The sequence below is a fragment of the Tasmannia lanceolata genome, unplaced genomic scaffold (genome assembly GCF_043159265.1).
Source record: "Tasmannia lanceolata isolate RefF3 unplaced genomic scaffold, GAP_Taslan_0.1 ptg000004l, whole genome shotgun sequence".
NCBI classification, from domain to species: Eukaryota; Viridiplantae; Streptophyta; class Magnoliopsida; order Canellales; family Winteraceae; genus Tasmannia; species Tasmannia lanceolata.
Window position 1 is genome coordinate 849,163 of NW_027518681.1, and position 17,308 is coordinate 866,470.

The following is a 17,308-nucleotide window of genomic DNA, read 5'->3' on the forward strand; positions in this document are numbered from 1 at the left end:
TTTTAGGGATGATCCAAAGCATTCATTTGAAAGGCCCTTACATAGATAGGGTGTGTACCAACAATCAGCTCCATAGGATCATCCTAGGCCGAGGGAGTCCATTTGTGGAGGTTAAAATGGGCAGACACTTTCTCCACAAATCTGCCCATTTTTTCCCTCTACAAATGGAAGGGTTAGGATGATGTGAACATCCTATCTATGTAAGGGCCTTTCAAATGAATGCTTTGGATCATCCATAAAAATGTGGCCCCATGTGTTTTTTAAGCTTGAGCGCATATAAGCTTATATGCGCTCTAGCACACAAACAGTTTGCTCATATATATTATGTCTCCCCTCTCTAAAAACGAATGGTTCCCTTCTTCCTTTCACGACTTTCTCTATTTCTCCCATTAACATGGTATCTGAGCCCTATTATTCTTGATCATTCCCATCTTCTTCTTATTCTTCAGTCTCAAAACCTAATGAAGAAAAAAGAGTGGGACGAACTGTTTCCATGATTTTGCAGGATTTCCACTGAAATTTCCAACCAAAACCGAAACATTTCCTTTTCCATGGCCACCAAAATCAAAACAGAAATTGAAATTTAAAACCTTGCTTGTGATGTCCGACAACAATAGAAAATGTCACCGTAAACAAGAAGAAACTACTTGTCCTCAAGCAATGTAAAGATTGGTGTTGATGATGTGACACCACCAACTCTTGTGCAACTCCTCTAGATTTTGGTTCCAATCATGAACGAGTGGCTCTCTGTTGGTGTGTGGGTGCGGCATTATCTGGATTGCCTCTAACATAACTGCTAGAATTGTAGGTGGTCATATATCTGCTCTAAGTGTCATCACTTGCTCAAGTCGTGTGTGTCGATATCAGGAGTAATCCCCCATATGGAAGGCCCCACCAAATGACCTCTTAGTCATCGACATTGAATCAAATAGTCATGCCTCAAAGACTTGTGGTGACCTAACGACTCATTGATGAAGTTTTGTGTTGTCCCTATGTCTAGAAGTTGTGTGTTGCCCCTTTATCTCCCTTGAATGGTATTTCTTTGGATTTATTTTTTTATTTTTTTTGACTTTCAATTATATATTTTCTAAGATTAAGAAATATGCCCGCTCTCAGTTTATTTGAATAACAGCATGCTCCATTACAGAGTGCAACTTTGAACTAAAGCAAAAACAATAGAAGCAACAACTTCAAAAAGTCATTGTTAATTAAGCAATTTGGATTTTTCTACTATCTAAGGCAACAAAGGTAAATTATAAGATTTGATAGGTGAAGTGATTTCATGTGCATGTATTCAAATATTCCTCTCATTGTACCACTCTTTTAACATGGTTTAAGAAATTAAAATTTTTCTATTGTCTCACAGGTTGACTATAAGTTTGTATGTGAAGTGATTTGATGTGCTTCTATGCAAATATTCTTCATTGTACCACATTTTTTACTTGGTATTTAATATCTTGAAAGCTGAAAGTGATGGGAGAAGTCTGGACATTTCCTGAAGATTGAAGAAGAAGAGTGTTTTTTTTTAATGATGTATTGTATTTTAAAAGAGTTGTTCACACAGGTGGCAATTATCACTCCTTTCAATTTTCCATTGGAGATTCCTATGTTGCAATTGATGGGGGCACTTTATATGGGCAACAAACCAGTCCTTAAAGTCGATAGTAAGGTATATCCTGTGAAATTCTCTGACTTTAAAAAAAAAATATATATATATATATATATATATATATATATATATATTTTGCAATTTAACATATGATTCTTCTTGTTCTTTGATATTTGTTTATAGAACGTTAATAAATCCCTAATTCGTCAGTTTCTGTTGCAATGGAAGTCAAATGGTCCTGAATCCCTATAAATCATAGTTCTAGGTAACTTGTATGATTGGTTTGTAAATGTGGAACTGACAATTACTCCAAAAGCTCAAGTCGTTGGGGATGGCATTATTTAATCTTTTATACTTTAACACCCCCTCACGTGTGGCCCCTTTTTTTAGGGTTGGCTTACACGTGGCTCATGTGACCCCTCTTTTAGTGTACAGATTTTTGTTATCATTTGAATTGCTTGTGTTTTTATCAAGAAGCTTTCCTTTGTTGGCCCTTCGATTTTTTCGTAGTTCCTTACTTTTCATAGTTTGTTATGTTGTCGGCATTCAGCTCACATAGTCCAATCTTATGAAGCCTATAATTCTATGTAGATGATACCAAATTCTACTAGTTGTTTGTTTATTTTTAAACGGTTATATGCCTGCACTGGACTACTCTTTGTATCACTTTTTGGTTTCTTGTATATTCTGAATTCTTTTTTTTATTTTATAATATTGTGGACTAACTATAATTGTGTAATAGGTAAGCATTGTCATGGAGCAAATGCTTCGACTTCTTCATGATTGTGGGATGCATATGGAGGATGTTGACTTCATCAACACTGAGGGGACAACAATGAACAAGCTGTTGCTCGAGGTTTTTTTTTTGGCATAACATCCTTGGGAGGAACACAATACTTAGATATCATTTATATATTTAATTAATCTGTACTACATATTTAGTAAATTTTGTCTGTGCTTGAGTTTGTGTCAAGTAATCCTGTGTTTAGCCCAAATCTTAGTTTTGATGTTCAGAGATCTTGCAATCTTTTGATTCTCGTTATCTAATTCAAGAAATTGCACTGGTTAGTTCTTTTCAAAGTTTTTCATTTTAACATTTTCTTTTTGACCAAGTGAAAATTTTCATCGCAGCATGAAGTCGAGAAAAGAAAGAGCAAGAAAGCCCCAAGATTAGGGCATACAACAACTGCACAAAAGAATTACCAAATATAGTCCCAAAACTCTAACTGGTTGCAAGTTACACAATTTATTGTTCAGTATTCTTTTTCTGTTTTCTTTTCTACTTTTTTTACTAGTGGAACAAAATTTAGTACAGAAGAAAAATATAGAAAAGCAACTATTGCTTGAGAGCCATGTTACATGGATTCTTCTAAATAGGTGAAGAATCCGTGTAGGACACATCTCGGGTTCCAATACTTCAGGATTCTCTGAGACACTTCTAAATCTCTTTTGTCTGTTTTTCTTCTGAATACTACTACCACAACCTTACAATTACTGCATGTTGAACCAGATATAGAATAAAAACCACGAATGCCAAAACCTTTAACGTGGCCTACATCCATTCATTTGGCATATGAAACAAGGACACTACTCTGTACATGATATTCCATTGTCCGCTCGACCTTTTACTTTAATATTACCTTCCCTCTGCGCATGTTGTGTGTGTGTGTGTGTGTGGGGGGGGGGGGGGGGGGGGATGACAAACCTCAAATAGAATCTCTCTTAATATGGATAGAAATCTCTATGAACATGACCAGCCGAATTGCCAAATCAAAATCCCTTCATCCATACTGTTTTTTAAATCAATAACATGAAGAAAATTTTCCCCATCCATAATCCTAAAATTATGCATCAATTGCATTAGTTGCCTGCACGAGAAAGGGCAATGCTTGATTGGGATGCAATAATCCCTTTTTTAACCCTACATTTATCTAGGAACCTGGGTCGGTGCCTTAAATTTTATTGATATGATAAAAGAGTACAAGAGGAGGGGGGGGGGATACCGCCTTACCTCCCCACAAAACTAATATAGGAAAACTTATTTGCAATAGATACTTGGAATGCCCAAGGAGAAAAGTAAATGAGGGTGACATACCACATTATCTTTTTTTTTTTTTTTTTTTTTTTCAAGTTGACAAAAGTATATTTATACTATGAGAATTACGTTGGGGACCAGAGGTCTGAGCTTGCATTTACATAGCATATCTTGTTCAAGAGCATACTCCTGAACCGTAAGGAAGAACAAAATTAAAAACTACATACAATTCCATCAAAATATAATAACGTTAACTAATCAATCCTTCCAGTTCCGCTGCAAACACCATCTAAGAAAAAGGCTACAAACTTTCCAGCAACCACCAATCGGTTCTTATTAACTCTAGACTCCTCGAGGACAAGTAATGGCTCAACAAATAGATGCCACCAAATGCAAAAGGCCAGGGTCTCTCAAGCTTATGGGACTCTACTTCGTTGCCTATGCTCCACAGCTTCCATGATCGAAACAATGCCTCAATATGTAAAGGCCAACGTATTTGAAGCTTGATGAAGATCTACCTCGTTTCGTTCACTCACTTACTTGCTCTGAAGAAATTTTGATACATGAACCCGAACAATCATTTCATCTAAGTGACAACCATAATAGAATGCCTCATAAAGCGAAAGACCAAAAGTCTCTCAAGCTTAGCGAGGATCTTCATCGTTTAATTCACTCCCATGGTCTCTCCCGAAATTTTTTAATAACTCCAATAAATAGACAACCTATCGCCGAAACAACCACCCTCCCAAAGACCTAAAGTCATCACCAACAAACTGACCCAAACAACAGAGAATACAGCCCACCCTTCAACCTAACCTGCTTAGAAAAACAGAAATTTCCCCCCAAGACTCAAAAAAACAGAAAATAAGTTACCCTAGAACAAAATCACTAAACACAAACTATGTACAGAAGGAGGGACAGACTACTGCTTCTTGAGGGTCTTCAACTCTCGCCCCCCTTCTCCATCCACCTTTTCTTTTTCCTTTTTCTCCCCTCGGTCCCTTTTGTCCATTCCAAGAAACATTTTAGGAAACAAAAAACCAAGAAATACACAGAAATCTCACCTCCTACGAATGCTAGGGATTCCCAAGAAATCACATCTCATAACGCCTTTCTCCAATGTAGGAAGATCTCTCCAATGCCAAAAAACATTATTTTTCTTACACTTACAAGCATAGTTATCATGGTGATCCGCATCACTCTCTTTGAACTGATGTGTCGTTTTAGGCTTCAAATCAAAGTTAAGAGAGTGAAGCTCCTGCCAATAATATTTAATCGGCCAAGGAGGATCCTTGTTAGAAACAATAATGTCAATTAAGACCTTGTTGTCTGATTCCACCCTAATATTCAAGAATCCAAGGGCTTTACAGTATCTAAGGCCATCAAGAATACTTCTAGCTTTTGCCTGTATATTGCTTTCCAAACCCTAATTATGAGAGAATGCAAAGATAATCATGCTAGTATGATTTCTAACAATCCCACCACCCCAGATAAGCCAGGATTGCTCTTTGATGTCCCATCAGTATTCAAATTTATCTTACCTACCTGGGCCTTTTCCAGCACACACGAGTAACTCCAAGGCTTTTTTATGGTTTTGGAAATATCTGTGTCGCAAGGCCATCTCTTCCCAAGAAAAGCAATCTTAAGAAGGAAAGAATGAATTGGCGAGCATTGCGCGCACCCCACCCCCCCCCCCCCCCCCCCCCAAGTAGTCACAACTTTAATTAACAAACTGACTGGCATAGAAGAAACCTCCATGCACCTATTGCATCTCTCCCGCCATATCTCACATGTTACAAATGAAGGAATGACGTTCAAAGCAAAACTGAAAGTTGGCTTACTTTTCCTCAACTCGAACCACTGAAGTAGCCTAGCTATAATGGATTGGTTTTCAGGAAGAGGCACCCCAAGATAGATAGAAAAGTGATACCTTATAGCTCTTGCTACATCATTGTCAAGGAATACACGATTCATCTCCTCTTCTTTAGCATGGCATAACACACACATGGAAGGAAAAGGGATGAATATATCCTTCAATCGGCTATCAACAAGGACTACATTCATTAAAAAAAAATCAAATGAAGCATCCAATGTTAGCTGGAAGATCCTTCCCAATAAATGTAGACTATCTTCTCTTAAGAAATTTAGTTCGAACCATATTCCATGCTGATTTAGCGGTGAAGTCACCTGATTTATTAGGAGTGTTAGGTCCCCTTTCAATACCTTCAAACAAAAAAGAGAAACCCCATCTTCCCTCTAACTTGACCTATCAAACTACATTAACAGAGAAATCTGGAATCCAAGTTAGGATCAAATCTTTCCTCAAACCGGCTTAGTAATGACCAGTATGAGTCAACATCTGTGAATCGGTTCTGTTCAGTAATAGTTGGTTATAAGTCATTATCCTAATCTAAATTCTAGAAATATTCTTCTTGTTTTTTTTTACATTTGAGTCTTCTCAAACATGCCTTTTTTTGTAACTACCATGTATCATGAAATGTGATACAGTTCTAGAGGTGGATAAAGTGGACGTCCTTATATAGTCAATACTTCCTCTTTTGAATTGTGTTAACAGGCAAACCCACGAATGACACTTTTTACTGGAAGCTCACGAATAGCAGAAAAATTGGCTGTTGACCTGAAAGGACGTGTTAAACTAGAAGATGCAGGTTTTGACTGGAAAATCCTCGGTCCTGATGTTCAGGAGGTTTTTCTCAAAAGATCTTTGCCTTTCCATCATGTTATTTTCAAACTGAAATTTTTGGGCTCTCATTTCAATGGATACTGAATTACCTTATATTCTGGTTTTCTATTGGCAGGTTGATTATGTTGCATGGGTTTGCGATCAGGATGCATATGCATGTAGTGGTCAGAAGTGCTCTGCGCAATCAATTCTATTTATGCATGAGGTTAGCTGTCATCTGCTCTTTATGTAGTTACTCGAGAGTATGCAGAAGATCGTATGAGCCAAGGTTTGAAATTTTGGTTTCGGTTTCGATGTAAATCTTAAAATTTTAACCGAAATTTTGAATTTTTTTAAAATTTCAGTATAAATTTCAGTTTCGGTCCCAGCCGAAATCCGAAATTTTGGTATTTTGGCCAAAATTTAAAACCATTGTATTAGCATCTGCTACAAAAATGAAAAAGTATAAATGCTAACGAATAGCCACCCAAAGTTATATATAAATCTACAACATTATCCAAATCATGGTTTCAGGTTTTGGTTTCGGTATGCATTTCGGTCGTGACGGAAATGGAAACATGTCGGTTTCAGATGGAAATTTTGTTGAAAATCCTGTAAAATCACTTAAACTTATGAAAACATATGCAAATGATGAACATTTAAGATGAAACTTCACAAAATGCTAGAATGAGCACAAATTCATACTCAAGAACCATTACATAAGCCAGAAGCCCACTCATAATGGTTTAGCAACATCGAACACCTTGTGATGTGTGCTGTTGTGCATGCTTCATTATTCAGTCATCTCACATTTCACATTTCATTCCTATAAATATTTATACATGATGCATACACCACATTTCACATACAATCCATCTAAATATAATTCGGGAAAATTACAGATAGACCCCCTGTGGTTTGGCCATTTTCCGCTTTAAACTTTGTGGTTTGGAAGTTACCGAAGACACCCCCTCAACTTTCTGACATTTTTAAGTAGACCCCCTCTGTTGACGGTCCGTTAGTTTAACCTGACGAAATGACTAAAACTAACCATGGTTAATATTTTGAGGACAGAAATACCCTTTATCACTGGTTTTAAGCCATTTGCAAAGGGATTAGGGTTACGCCATTTCCCGCCGCCGCCGCTGCCATGTCCGGCCACCGCCGTCGTCGCCATCTCCGGCCATCGTCGCAGTTGCCATCGCCGGCCACCGCCGTCACCTCCATCACAGACAATGAAACCCCAACCCATGGCTACATCAAACCCACATTTTAAAAAAACATTGATAAAACAAAAAAAATCCCTAAAATATTAGGGTTTATGTGCAAATCATGATAATGATGTGAATGAAGACAAATAAAACTCCTAAATGGAGGGTTTATGTTGATAAGTAAACAAGGGTTTGAATCAAACCCTAATTTTCAGTTTTAAAGTATGAAAACCCTAATTTCAGTTGGGGAAGACGAGGGCATAATAGTCATTTCCCCCTTTCCGTCCACTCCGTCACTTTAAAAAAACCCACCCACGGAAAGTTGAGGGGGTGTCATTGGTAACTTCCAAACCACAAGGTTTAAAGCGGAAAATGGCCAAACCACAGGGGGTGTATATGTAATTTTCCCATATAATTATGTAACCATATTGGCATAGTATACCACTAATATACTTTCGATTTCTTTGTGTTTCAATGGGGATGGAAACCGAAATAGTTTGGTCATTTCGTGTCAGTTTTGGTGAAAATTTAAAACCATGTCAACAATTCAATTCTTTCCTTGATTAGCACAGAGATCGGTGGTGTTTCTGAATTGTACACTCGGTCTTTATTTTCCAAGTTTTTTGTTGCAGACAATTTTAGAGGAGCCTTCCATGTCTAGATGATTATCAGTTGATTGCACTGTCTATATGTTTAGTTGCTATCAGATGATCGTGTCACAGTCATGCCATCATCATATTCATGGTCACTAGTGATCTAAGCCTTCATGTAAATCCTACTACTTGTGCTATCCTATCCTATTTAATGGACTGCATAACATCTGGATGTGATAAGTTGGTTCCACTTCCTCATGGGCTGTGATTCATGATACTAGTTACAAACTTATTTGGCATTGTCAATGTGTTGGTCAATGTGTCTCTGTGAGTAATAATATACATGTGTATAATTTTGTAGGTGTCTCTGGTAGAGGGTAATCGGGTAATATGCAACACTTAGCTGTGCATAATTTTTCATTCTTGAAAACAAATAGGACAGATTTAATGGGGAAAAATGTGGTCTTGGTATCCTTAAATTGAGAAAGCTGATCTTGGCATTCATAAACATACATTTCATGTTCTTATTGATCTTAAGGCTGTATTTCTTAAATTTGATTTTCCATATGCTGTCATCGGCGTCATAAAATTGTGGCCCATTTTTATATAAAGCTATTGATTCCAAGAATCAATTTTAGGGTCATTTCAATTGTAAAACTTGGAACTATGAAAAGATCTAAGAAGGGAAAATTATGAGGCATAGTAAAACACAAATATGCATGCTTTTCTGATAATTTTTCTGAGACTGGAATTCAATGGGAATACAATGAGTCTTTATTTGTGTACTTCTTTTCTTTATTATTTATTTATAAACTCCTAACATCATGCAGAACTGGATTTCAAGTGGGCTCATTTCTAAAATGCAATCCCTTGCCGAGAGAAGGAAGCTAGAAGATTTAACCATTGGCCCTGTTCTCACTGTAAGTAACATACCTTTATTGTTTTTTTCTTGAATGGTAACCTACCCTCTGTTGTTAAAATCTTACGATTTACGATTTGAATCTTACGATTCAAATCGATTCGTGGGTTGAACGATTCAAATCGGACGAAGAATATTTTTTTGTAAAATCTTACGATTCAAGTACGATTCGACTTTGAATCGTGCGATTTTTACGATGCAGTCTGTTTTGGATTTTGAGAATTGATTGTGATTTCAAAATGGAAATCATTTCAAAATACTTTGTTTATTGCCGACATTTCTTTGTATGATGATTATTATAGATTTGAGTATATGCTTTGTTTACTGTTGTGATAAATTATATAATGATTTATTATATGATGAATATAGTTTGTGCTTTGTTTAGTAATTTATTGTGCGATGAATATGGTTTGTGCTTTGGATTACTAATCATGGAATTTATTTTTAATTTAGTAGTTTCAAATGGAAAATAGATAATTACTCATTTTATTCTTATCTTTTACCTTTTTATATTTTTTAATATTTTTTCTCATTTTTATATATAAATCTTAAGAAATCTTAAGATTTACGATCCGATTCGAACCTTGTTACGATTCGATTCCGATTTTCAAAACCTTGAACCTACCTTTATTGTAATCCTTCATTATCTTGTTCTTTGCTTATCTTCAATGAGATTGTACCATTTGAGGTACCATTTATTGTAGCATGTTGGGACTTTCCAAATTGCTGTTCATGAAGATCTGTTATAAGCAATGAATTTTGAATTGTTCAAAGATTTTGTCATCCATAATTGTTGAAAATTTGATAACCTTGTAATATCTAGAAAACCCTTTTCATTGATGGAAAGTATTTATGTTAATCTGAAAATTACTTTACTGTTTTGAGAATCTTCTCACTCTTTTACGTTCCAATAATTTCTGACGATTTTCCGTCATATTCTTTTTTAGATTTTAACCTTATAATATGAAGGAACTTAATTTTCTTTTCGAAGTAGAGAACGACTATGTGGAAAGTTACTTTCATAATTAATGGTAAAAGCAAATTTGTGGCTCCTACGGTGGCCATTTGTGGGTGGGTGGTTTTTATTTATTTATTTATTTCATTTTATTTATTATTATAATTATAAATTTTTTTTTTTTTTGGGGGGGGGGGGAGGGGGCGCCATGTATGTGAAATGAAGACTGTTGATCTTGTAGAACATCAGGAAGCGAACCATGTGACCTTGGTCCCATCCCATACGTAAGATAAAAGACTACGGAAATCAACTGTTTAGCTTTTCTTGGTAGAACCCTAAATAGGGATTGATGTAATATGATTGTGTTCTCAACCGCATTTGGTCAGACTTGGACTTCCCATTTGGATCAATGGACGTGATAACATAAATGAAGAAGCAGTGGGGCCCAATAAATGTCTCTTAGTAAGGACTTAAGCACTGTGAAAATTATTTTATTTTTAGCATCATCCTTCTCAGTAAGGTGAATTTAAGTATAGCCTTGTTGATTTTCCATAGAGAATTGACCATTTACTAAATCCAACGCATGGAAAGAAATATTTGTGTGGTTCTCCTTTGTTTCTTAGATGCATGTGTAATACATATTTCACAATAAGAAAATGTCCTTTTGTGCAATTAAAAACTTTTAATATTGATTATTCAGTCTATAATTTCCTCTTTTTTGGGCTCTTAAAGTTTGCAATTCAGTTGTTGATATTTGATAATTGGATTTTTTGCTTTATTTTCCTGTGAACTGTTATTCTCATATGTACAATGCAACTGTTAGTACATTTTTTCTTATTTTCTCTTGTTGTTTTATTCTTTCTTTTATTGCAGGTCACAACTGATCGCATGCTAGAACATATGAATAGATTGCTAGAGATTCCAGGATCAAAGCTACTCTTTGGTGGTGAAACTTTAGAAAACCATTCAATTCCAAATATCTATGGTGCTATAAAACCAACTGCAATTTTTGTTCCATTCGGTGAAATGCTCAAGGACAACAACTTTGAGCTTGTCACAAAGGAAATCTTTGGTCCGTTACAGGTACGAAGGAAAGTCATCATACTTTTCTTTGGGATGATGATCACAGCACAGAAATATTTTCAATTCAAATTATTTTCCTTGGGTTACCATGATTTTAGTTTTTACCTCTCTTAAGCTTGAATCCTCAAACTCTTTTACCATTGCTCCGTTAAACCTGTACAGCGTTCTTCATTTGAACTCATGAATTCTCTGTTGTTGGATTATTCTTGCATTGAATCTTGGGAGAAGAACCACATGGCATGTGGAACGTCATAACCAAGTTTTAATCGCAACCATTTATCATAGTATATTTACAGCCCTTTAGTTAAACCAAATAATCCTTTGGAGCATATAACTGCTAAAACAAAAAACAGAAGTAAACCCTTCTCGCAATTTTTCTTAAATTGGAAAATTCAATTCATATAGAGAATCCACCAAATCAGGTCCTTAAATAAATGAAAGATTGCAAAAATTATGGAATGTAAAAAATGATTTGTCCCTCTAAAAACTTGGTACCAAAAGATTCCCAATGCCCATCTGTTAGGATCCAAGATTACGTTACCAGAACAGACCTTTTTCTCAACGTCTTCTTTCTCGAGATTTCTCTTTCAATGTTTTTTGGACTTGACTGTTCTCTTGATCTGCAGCATCTGCGAAAAATCCTTAATTTGATTGTGTGGTCACTTTTATTTATGAAACTAAGAGCATATATTTTGGTAGATCGCCAAAACTTTAGAAAGTTATTGGTTAACAAACAGCCCATTTCTTAGGCCGCATGTGTCATTAATAATAAAGTTTCTTGATTTTCCAAATTTCTTGTGCACAGTTTTACATAACAGTACAGTTTGGAAGTTTCTCAGGCCTCTTAAAACATGTACCCAGTAACATTGATGTTGAAAATCATAAATGCAATGATGCTTCATTCATGAAGGCACTTTATGAATATAGAATCAAGGAGCTTTAGTTCGATTTCAAACTGTTGACAAAAAAATGATGTCTATTTGTCGTTTTCTGGAACCTGTGGGCTAAATTTTAAAAAATGAAGACTTTTACATCTCATTTTTTAATCTATTGAACCCTTAATCCATTTTGAAAAACACAATTCATGTCGCTAAAAGTGTGTTGTTTGTTTCCAGATTATAACTGATTTTAAACAAAATCAGCTCCAAATGGTGTTGGATGCTTGTGAGAAGATGCATGCACATTTGACAGCTGCTGTTGTTTCAAATGATCCTTTGTTTCTTCAGGCAAGGCATACGAGAGTCCTGACATTAATATTCTCTTTGATTTATTTTTTAGTCTTTATGTTGACCATGAGAGTGTTTTATAGATCTATTATTCTAACTCTTTACCATAATTGCAGGTTGTATAGTGTTTTATAGATCTATTATATCTGGTAAAACCATATTTGTTTTTGTTGATTTTTTTCAGATCGTGCAAGTACTCTCACAATTTTACGATTAACATTGAATATTATAAGAAAAGAAACCAAAAGAAAGCAGATTCGTATGAATATTTTACACCAGAGTGACTCGCCTGTAAGCGTACAAAATAAAAAACAGCATGAATAAATTTGCAAGGTGCTAATTCATGGCCATGAAAATCACGCCCAGAAACACCTACGTTCTGCCCAAACAGTTGTGAGAGACAATGCAATAATTTTGTACTCAATTCAATAATGATTTCCCATACATGCTAATCGATTTATATGACGAGCAAACAATCCTACTACAAAACAGATCTCCACTCATGATTTAGATCTAATCTTCACCGTCCATACTTCAGTGAATAGAAGAAGGACTAAAATACCCAACAACTTAAATAGCAACATAAAGAAAGAAAATAAAAATCATTTCGTCATTGTGCACACTAGGGAATGCAGACATGTAAAATACTTCGTAAAACAGGTCAGTTAAAGCATTTACACCAGCTTTCCCTTACACCTCTTTTTTTTTGTCCATCTTATCCATGTAATTAAGTGTTAACATGTTCAATTAATTACTTCAATATGACCATCCATTTGGGGATGGTAAGCTAAACTGAAATTCAGATCAGTTCCTATTTTTCTCCTAGGAGTTCTCCGAAAATGGGTATGGTTCCTATGACATGGACTTAGGAACAACATGAAGACAAACAATCTCCTTGAAATAGAGAATGACAATGTTGGACGTATCCATGATTTGCCTACAAGGAATAAAGTGGTCAATTTTACGGAATCTATCCACAACAACAAAAACAAAACATATATCTTGTTGTATTCTAGGCATCTGCATTGGGTGTTTAAAAATGCGGATCTGGGCCAAAACTTGGCAAAAGAATATCCCAGTGCACGCGCAGGTGCAAGAAATAGTATGTGTTTTCCTTATAAAGAGGGTGCAAGGTGTCTCTGTTTTGTGAGAGATGATTTATTTTGTTTCTGGAATTTAGAAAAGCTTTGGAATGCTTTGATGATAAAAAATTCTCTAAGGGCTCCCTTTGGGCTTATGTTAGCATTTTTCTTGAAATTTTCAATTTGGAAGCTCATACACTCCCTTGTTTTGGTTTTTGTGCCACTAGTTGTTTATATTTTCTCCTATTGGCTGTGGACGGCTTGCTGGGAATTGTAACATCAACCAAATGAAGTTTAAGATGAAATATGGGAGCATAAATTAATCTTCAAATCTTTCAATCTTCTTTCTTTTCCCTCAACCTTGCAATTAGCCAAGACTAATCGTGTATGTTACATAAATTCTTTTGAATGAGCCTGTTGGACACGTGTTGGAGTGCAATATTTTTGGTTTCCCTACGACCTTGTAGAGATTGTTTTTTCTTTCCAAATGTCTACAACCAATTTACAATATCACATGTTTTGAATTTTATCTATTCTAATAGTAATTTTTTATATGGAAACTAGACATTAAGTTTACTTAACCTGCCAAAATTCCCAATATATTACTTGTTGTAACCATGTTATCATGATAAACAATCAAAATTAGAATTGATTAAAATATATTGGTGAATCCACGAATTCTTTTTTCCAAACTTAGCCAAATCTGAGACTTGGTACCCATGTCGTATTCCGACACTCGTACCCGTACTCATGCAATATAGCTAATCGTTATTTATAAGAACCCATCAGTGACAAGTTTTCAAATGTGACTAGCTAGTGGTCAATTTGCAACTGAAAATCTATGCTAAGTAACTAATTGAAAAATTGGACATGATTAAATTCTAATTTTGCAGGATGTTCTTGGGAGAACGGTGAATGGGACAACATACGCCGGAATCCGGGCACGAACCACCGGAGCTCCACAGAATCACTGGTACGCAAAGATTATATTTCAGACCTTTCTTCTTAGAAGGTACAATACCAAGTTCTTAGATATTCAAAACAATGATATATCACAGGTTTGGACCAGCTGGTGACCCCAGGGGTGCAGGAATTGGAACCCCAGAAGCAATAAAACTTGTTTGGTCTTGTCATAGAGAGATCATATATGACATTGGTCCCAAACCAGAGCATTGGGAGATCCCACCATGCACCTAAATATTCATGAAGATCAAAACAAAGAGTTATTAGATGCTTGTTTATCAGCATCGACGATATGATCTGTTTGAAAACTCTGAAGGTTAAATTTGTTCAGATGCCCTTTGGACGATGAAGGGTCCTGATCTTACAGTTGTGTTTTCTCTTGAAATTTTTTATTTATTGGCATTAATGGGGCCTGATCAAACGGTTAGGATCGTCTGTTCATCTACTTCATGATAGTTCCTTTTCTGAGGACTGCAACTTGGGTCGGGCTTGGGCGAAATTTCTGCTTGAAGTTGAACTGAGTTCGGCCCTTCCAAATTTCAAGGAAAAAGCTCTAAATTTCCAAAAGTCATGTGGGTTATCTTTTCCATCAGATTAAGTAAGTTGGGATTGAAACCAGTAACCTCAGGATTGTAGTATTGAGGTGCTTTTCCTTTTTTCTTCAATCAATGAATACAAAATAGAGAAAATCAATAAAGTACTAGAAATTACTAGCAAAGAAATAGTACTTTGCTAGTACTAGCACTTCGCTAGTAATTATGTAAGGAGTTGATATCTACTCCTGCTTATCTATATACTCCCAATCATTAATATTTTAATGAAGGGCAGTGTTAAATCGACCCCCAGACATCTCTCTCTCTCTCTCTCTCTCTCTCTCTCTCTCTCTCTCTCTCTCTCTCTCTCTCTAAGCATTAAGCACTGCCCTATATTGGGAGTAGATTTAAGATATATGGAGGTCGATTTATTTGCCAGGTTTTTTTTGTTCCCGGGAGTTATGTGGGAGAAAAAAATACCCTGGGAGATAGGTGGAAGAAAAAAAGTCCTTGAAGTATCCTGGTAAAATAAAAATCCCATGTTTGGTTATGTGGGAGAAAAAAATACCCTGGGAGATATAGTGGGAAAAAAAAAAAACCTTTGTTTGGTTGCTTGAACTGTTGGGTAGAAAAAAATTCTTCTCAAGCTTATTTTTGGTTCCTGAGTTTATTTTTGTTCCTGGGGTTATCTTGGGATGGGATGAAAAGGCAATCATTACAAAAGTGAGATTAAAAAATTCACTCCACAAGTAATCATTACAAGAGTGGGATTAAAATAAACCTAGTGCTAAAAGGCAACCAAACATGGGATGGGACCAAAATTTAACTTACTCTCCCACAAAACTCCCAGGAACATAAAAAACCCGGCAACCAAACAGAGCATTAAGGAATTTAAATATGTCTTCTGATAGTTATGCTAGACTCAAGGTGCCCTTTCACCTGATTTTTCAATATGCGCCCGAGTTTAGCATTCCTAATCTTTTAAACTATTAAATGCCTTTATGATAGATTTGAAGATGAGAAAAGTGTTCCTGCGCAGCTGCTCAGATAGCTTATCTGAGCAACTGCTTCAAAAACTCACGTGGCCCCACATTTGTTGGGTGATCCAAAACATTTATTTGGAAGGCCCTTCCATGGATAGGGTGTGTACAAAAAATGAGCCCTTTAGGATCATCCTAACCCTGCCATTTGTGGAGGGAAAAAATGGTCAAAAACAGTGTCTGTCCATTTTTCCCTCCACCTTTGATTGGGTTAGGATGATCCTATAAGGCTGATTTTTGGTACACACCTTAACCATGGAAGGGCCTTTCAAATGAATGCTTTTGATCACCCAAAAAATGTGGGCCACATGAGTTTTTGAAGCAGCTGCTCAGATAAGTTATTCGAGCAGCTTACTATTCTCCTCGAAGATATATAATCTTGTGAAAATTTAGAGAATCAAAGGATTGTGGGAGGTGATATATTCGCCCCTTTTTTCTTCCTGGGTCAACCCAACTCCCCCCTCGCCCCTAGTAATATAATATATTTTATAATAAATATTGCATTCATGAGGTGTAAATGGTAAGCCCCACCCTATGCACGGGCTTGGGGTGGATATTGTTGGATCACTTTGAATCGGATCTACCTTGGTCTTGGTCATGCTCCATTCGGGTTCCTCATCGGATTGATTTGAATCCTACTTATTTGCTCTAGATCACAATCAATCATCAATCTTGAATTGGATTGGCCATCGGTGCTCTAGTGCTCTAGGCCCTGCTTACATCGTACAATGTTAGAGCTTAGAGCTAGTGGACAGAAGAGGAGAGAAAATTGAGGGAGAAGAATCATCATGGAAATGAAGAAACTAAGATGTTCTGTCATTTTGAACAGAGTTTATCATAATATGAAAATATCCCTCATGAATAGACACAAATGAGTGAAAATATGAAAGGTTTAGGGAATTGCTAGTGTCCATCGCAAAAGGCATTTCGCGGCTGGTCTGTCACACATCATGGTCTGTCACACATCAGACCAGCCACCTCCTGAATGAAGACAACAACTTTTATCTTCATTCACGAGGTGGCTGGTCTGACATGCAACAGACCAGCCGCTAAAAGCCTTCTGCGATGGACCCTAGCAAATCCCAAGGTATTTTCATGGTACCTCTACTCAGAATTAGGACACTCCATTGGCTACGTGTAGGTCATGATTTCAAATAATGTCGGACCTTAGAAGATGGTTCCAATGGACATGGTTCGGATCAAGCTGTTATGTCCAAATCTTGTCCATCAATGTTTGGATCCTTTTGACTGTATTGGCTGTCTTAGTCCGTTGACATCCCTAAAGATAGGGTGACAAAGATAAAACTACGTGAAGCAACCAATTACTCCGAAAGCTTAATTAGGCTGTTAGAGTTGACATTAATTAATCATTTATA

At 36.2% G+C, this 17,308-nt stretch overlaps 1 protein-coding gene across 7 annotated transcripts in view; it reads left to right on the plus strand.

The window, feature by feature from the left end:
* The window catches only part of ALDH12A1 (aldehyde dehydrogenase 12A1), a 32,952-nt gene extending 18,166 nt beyond the window's left edge, over nucleotides 1-14,786 (plus strand). For all 7 annotated transcript variants that reach the window (XM_077377588.1, XM_077377589.1, XM_077377587.1 and 4 more), the window contains 9 exons: nucleotides 1,565-1,669; nucleotides 2,352-2,465; nucleotides 6,220-6,351; nucleotides 6,464-6,553; nucleotides 8,962-9,051; nucleotides 10,879-11,088; nucleotides 12,204-12,314; nucleotides 14,290-14,369; nucleotides 14,455-14,786. In XM_077377588.1, coding sequence (XP_077233703.1) covers nucleotides 1,565-1,669; nucleotides 2,352-2,465; nucleotides 6,220-6,351; nucleotides 6,464-6,553; nucleotides 8,962-9,051; nucleotides 10,879-11,088; nucleotides 12,204-12,314; nucleotides 14,290-14,369; nucleotides 14,455-14,593 — 1,071 coding nt within the window. In that variant the 3' untranslated portion in view covers nucleotides 14,594-14,786. The remainder of the gene's footprint in view (nucleotides 1-1,564; nucleotides 1,670-2,351; nucleotides 2,466-6,219; nucleotides 6,352-6,463; nucleotides 6,554-8,961; nucleotides 9,052-10,878; nucleotides 11,089-12,203; nucleotides 12,315-14,289; nucleotides 14,370-14,454) is intronic.
* Nucleotides 14,787-17,308: the final 2,522 nt, after the last annotated feature.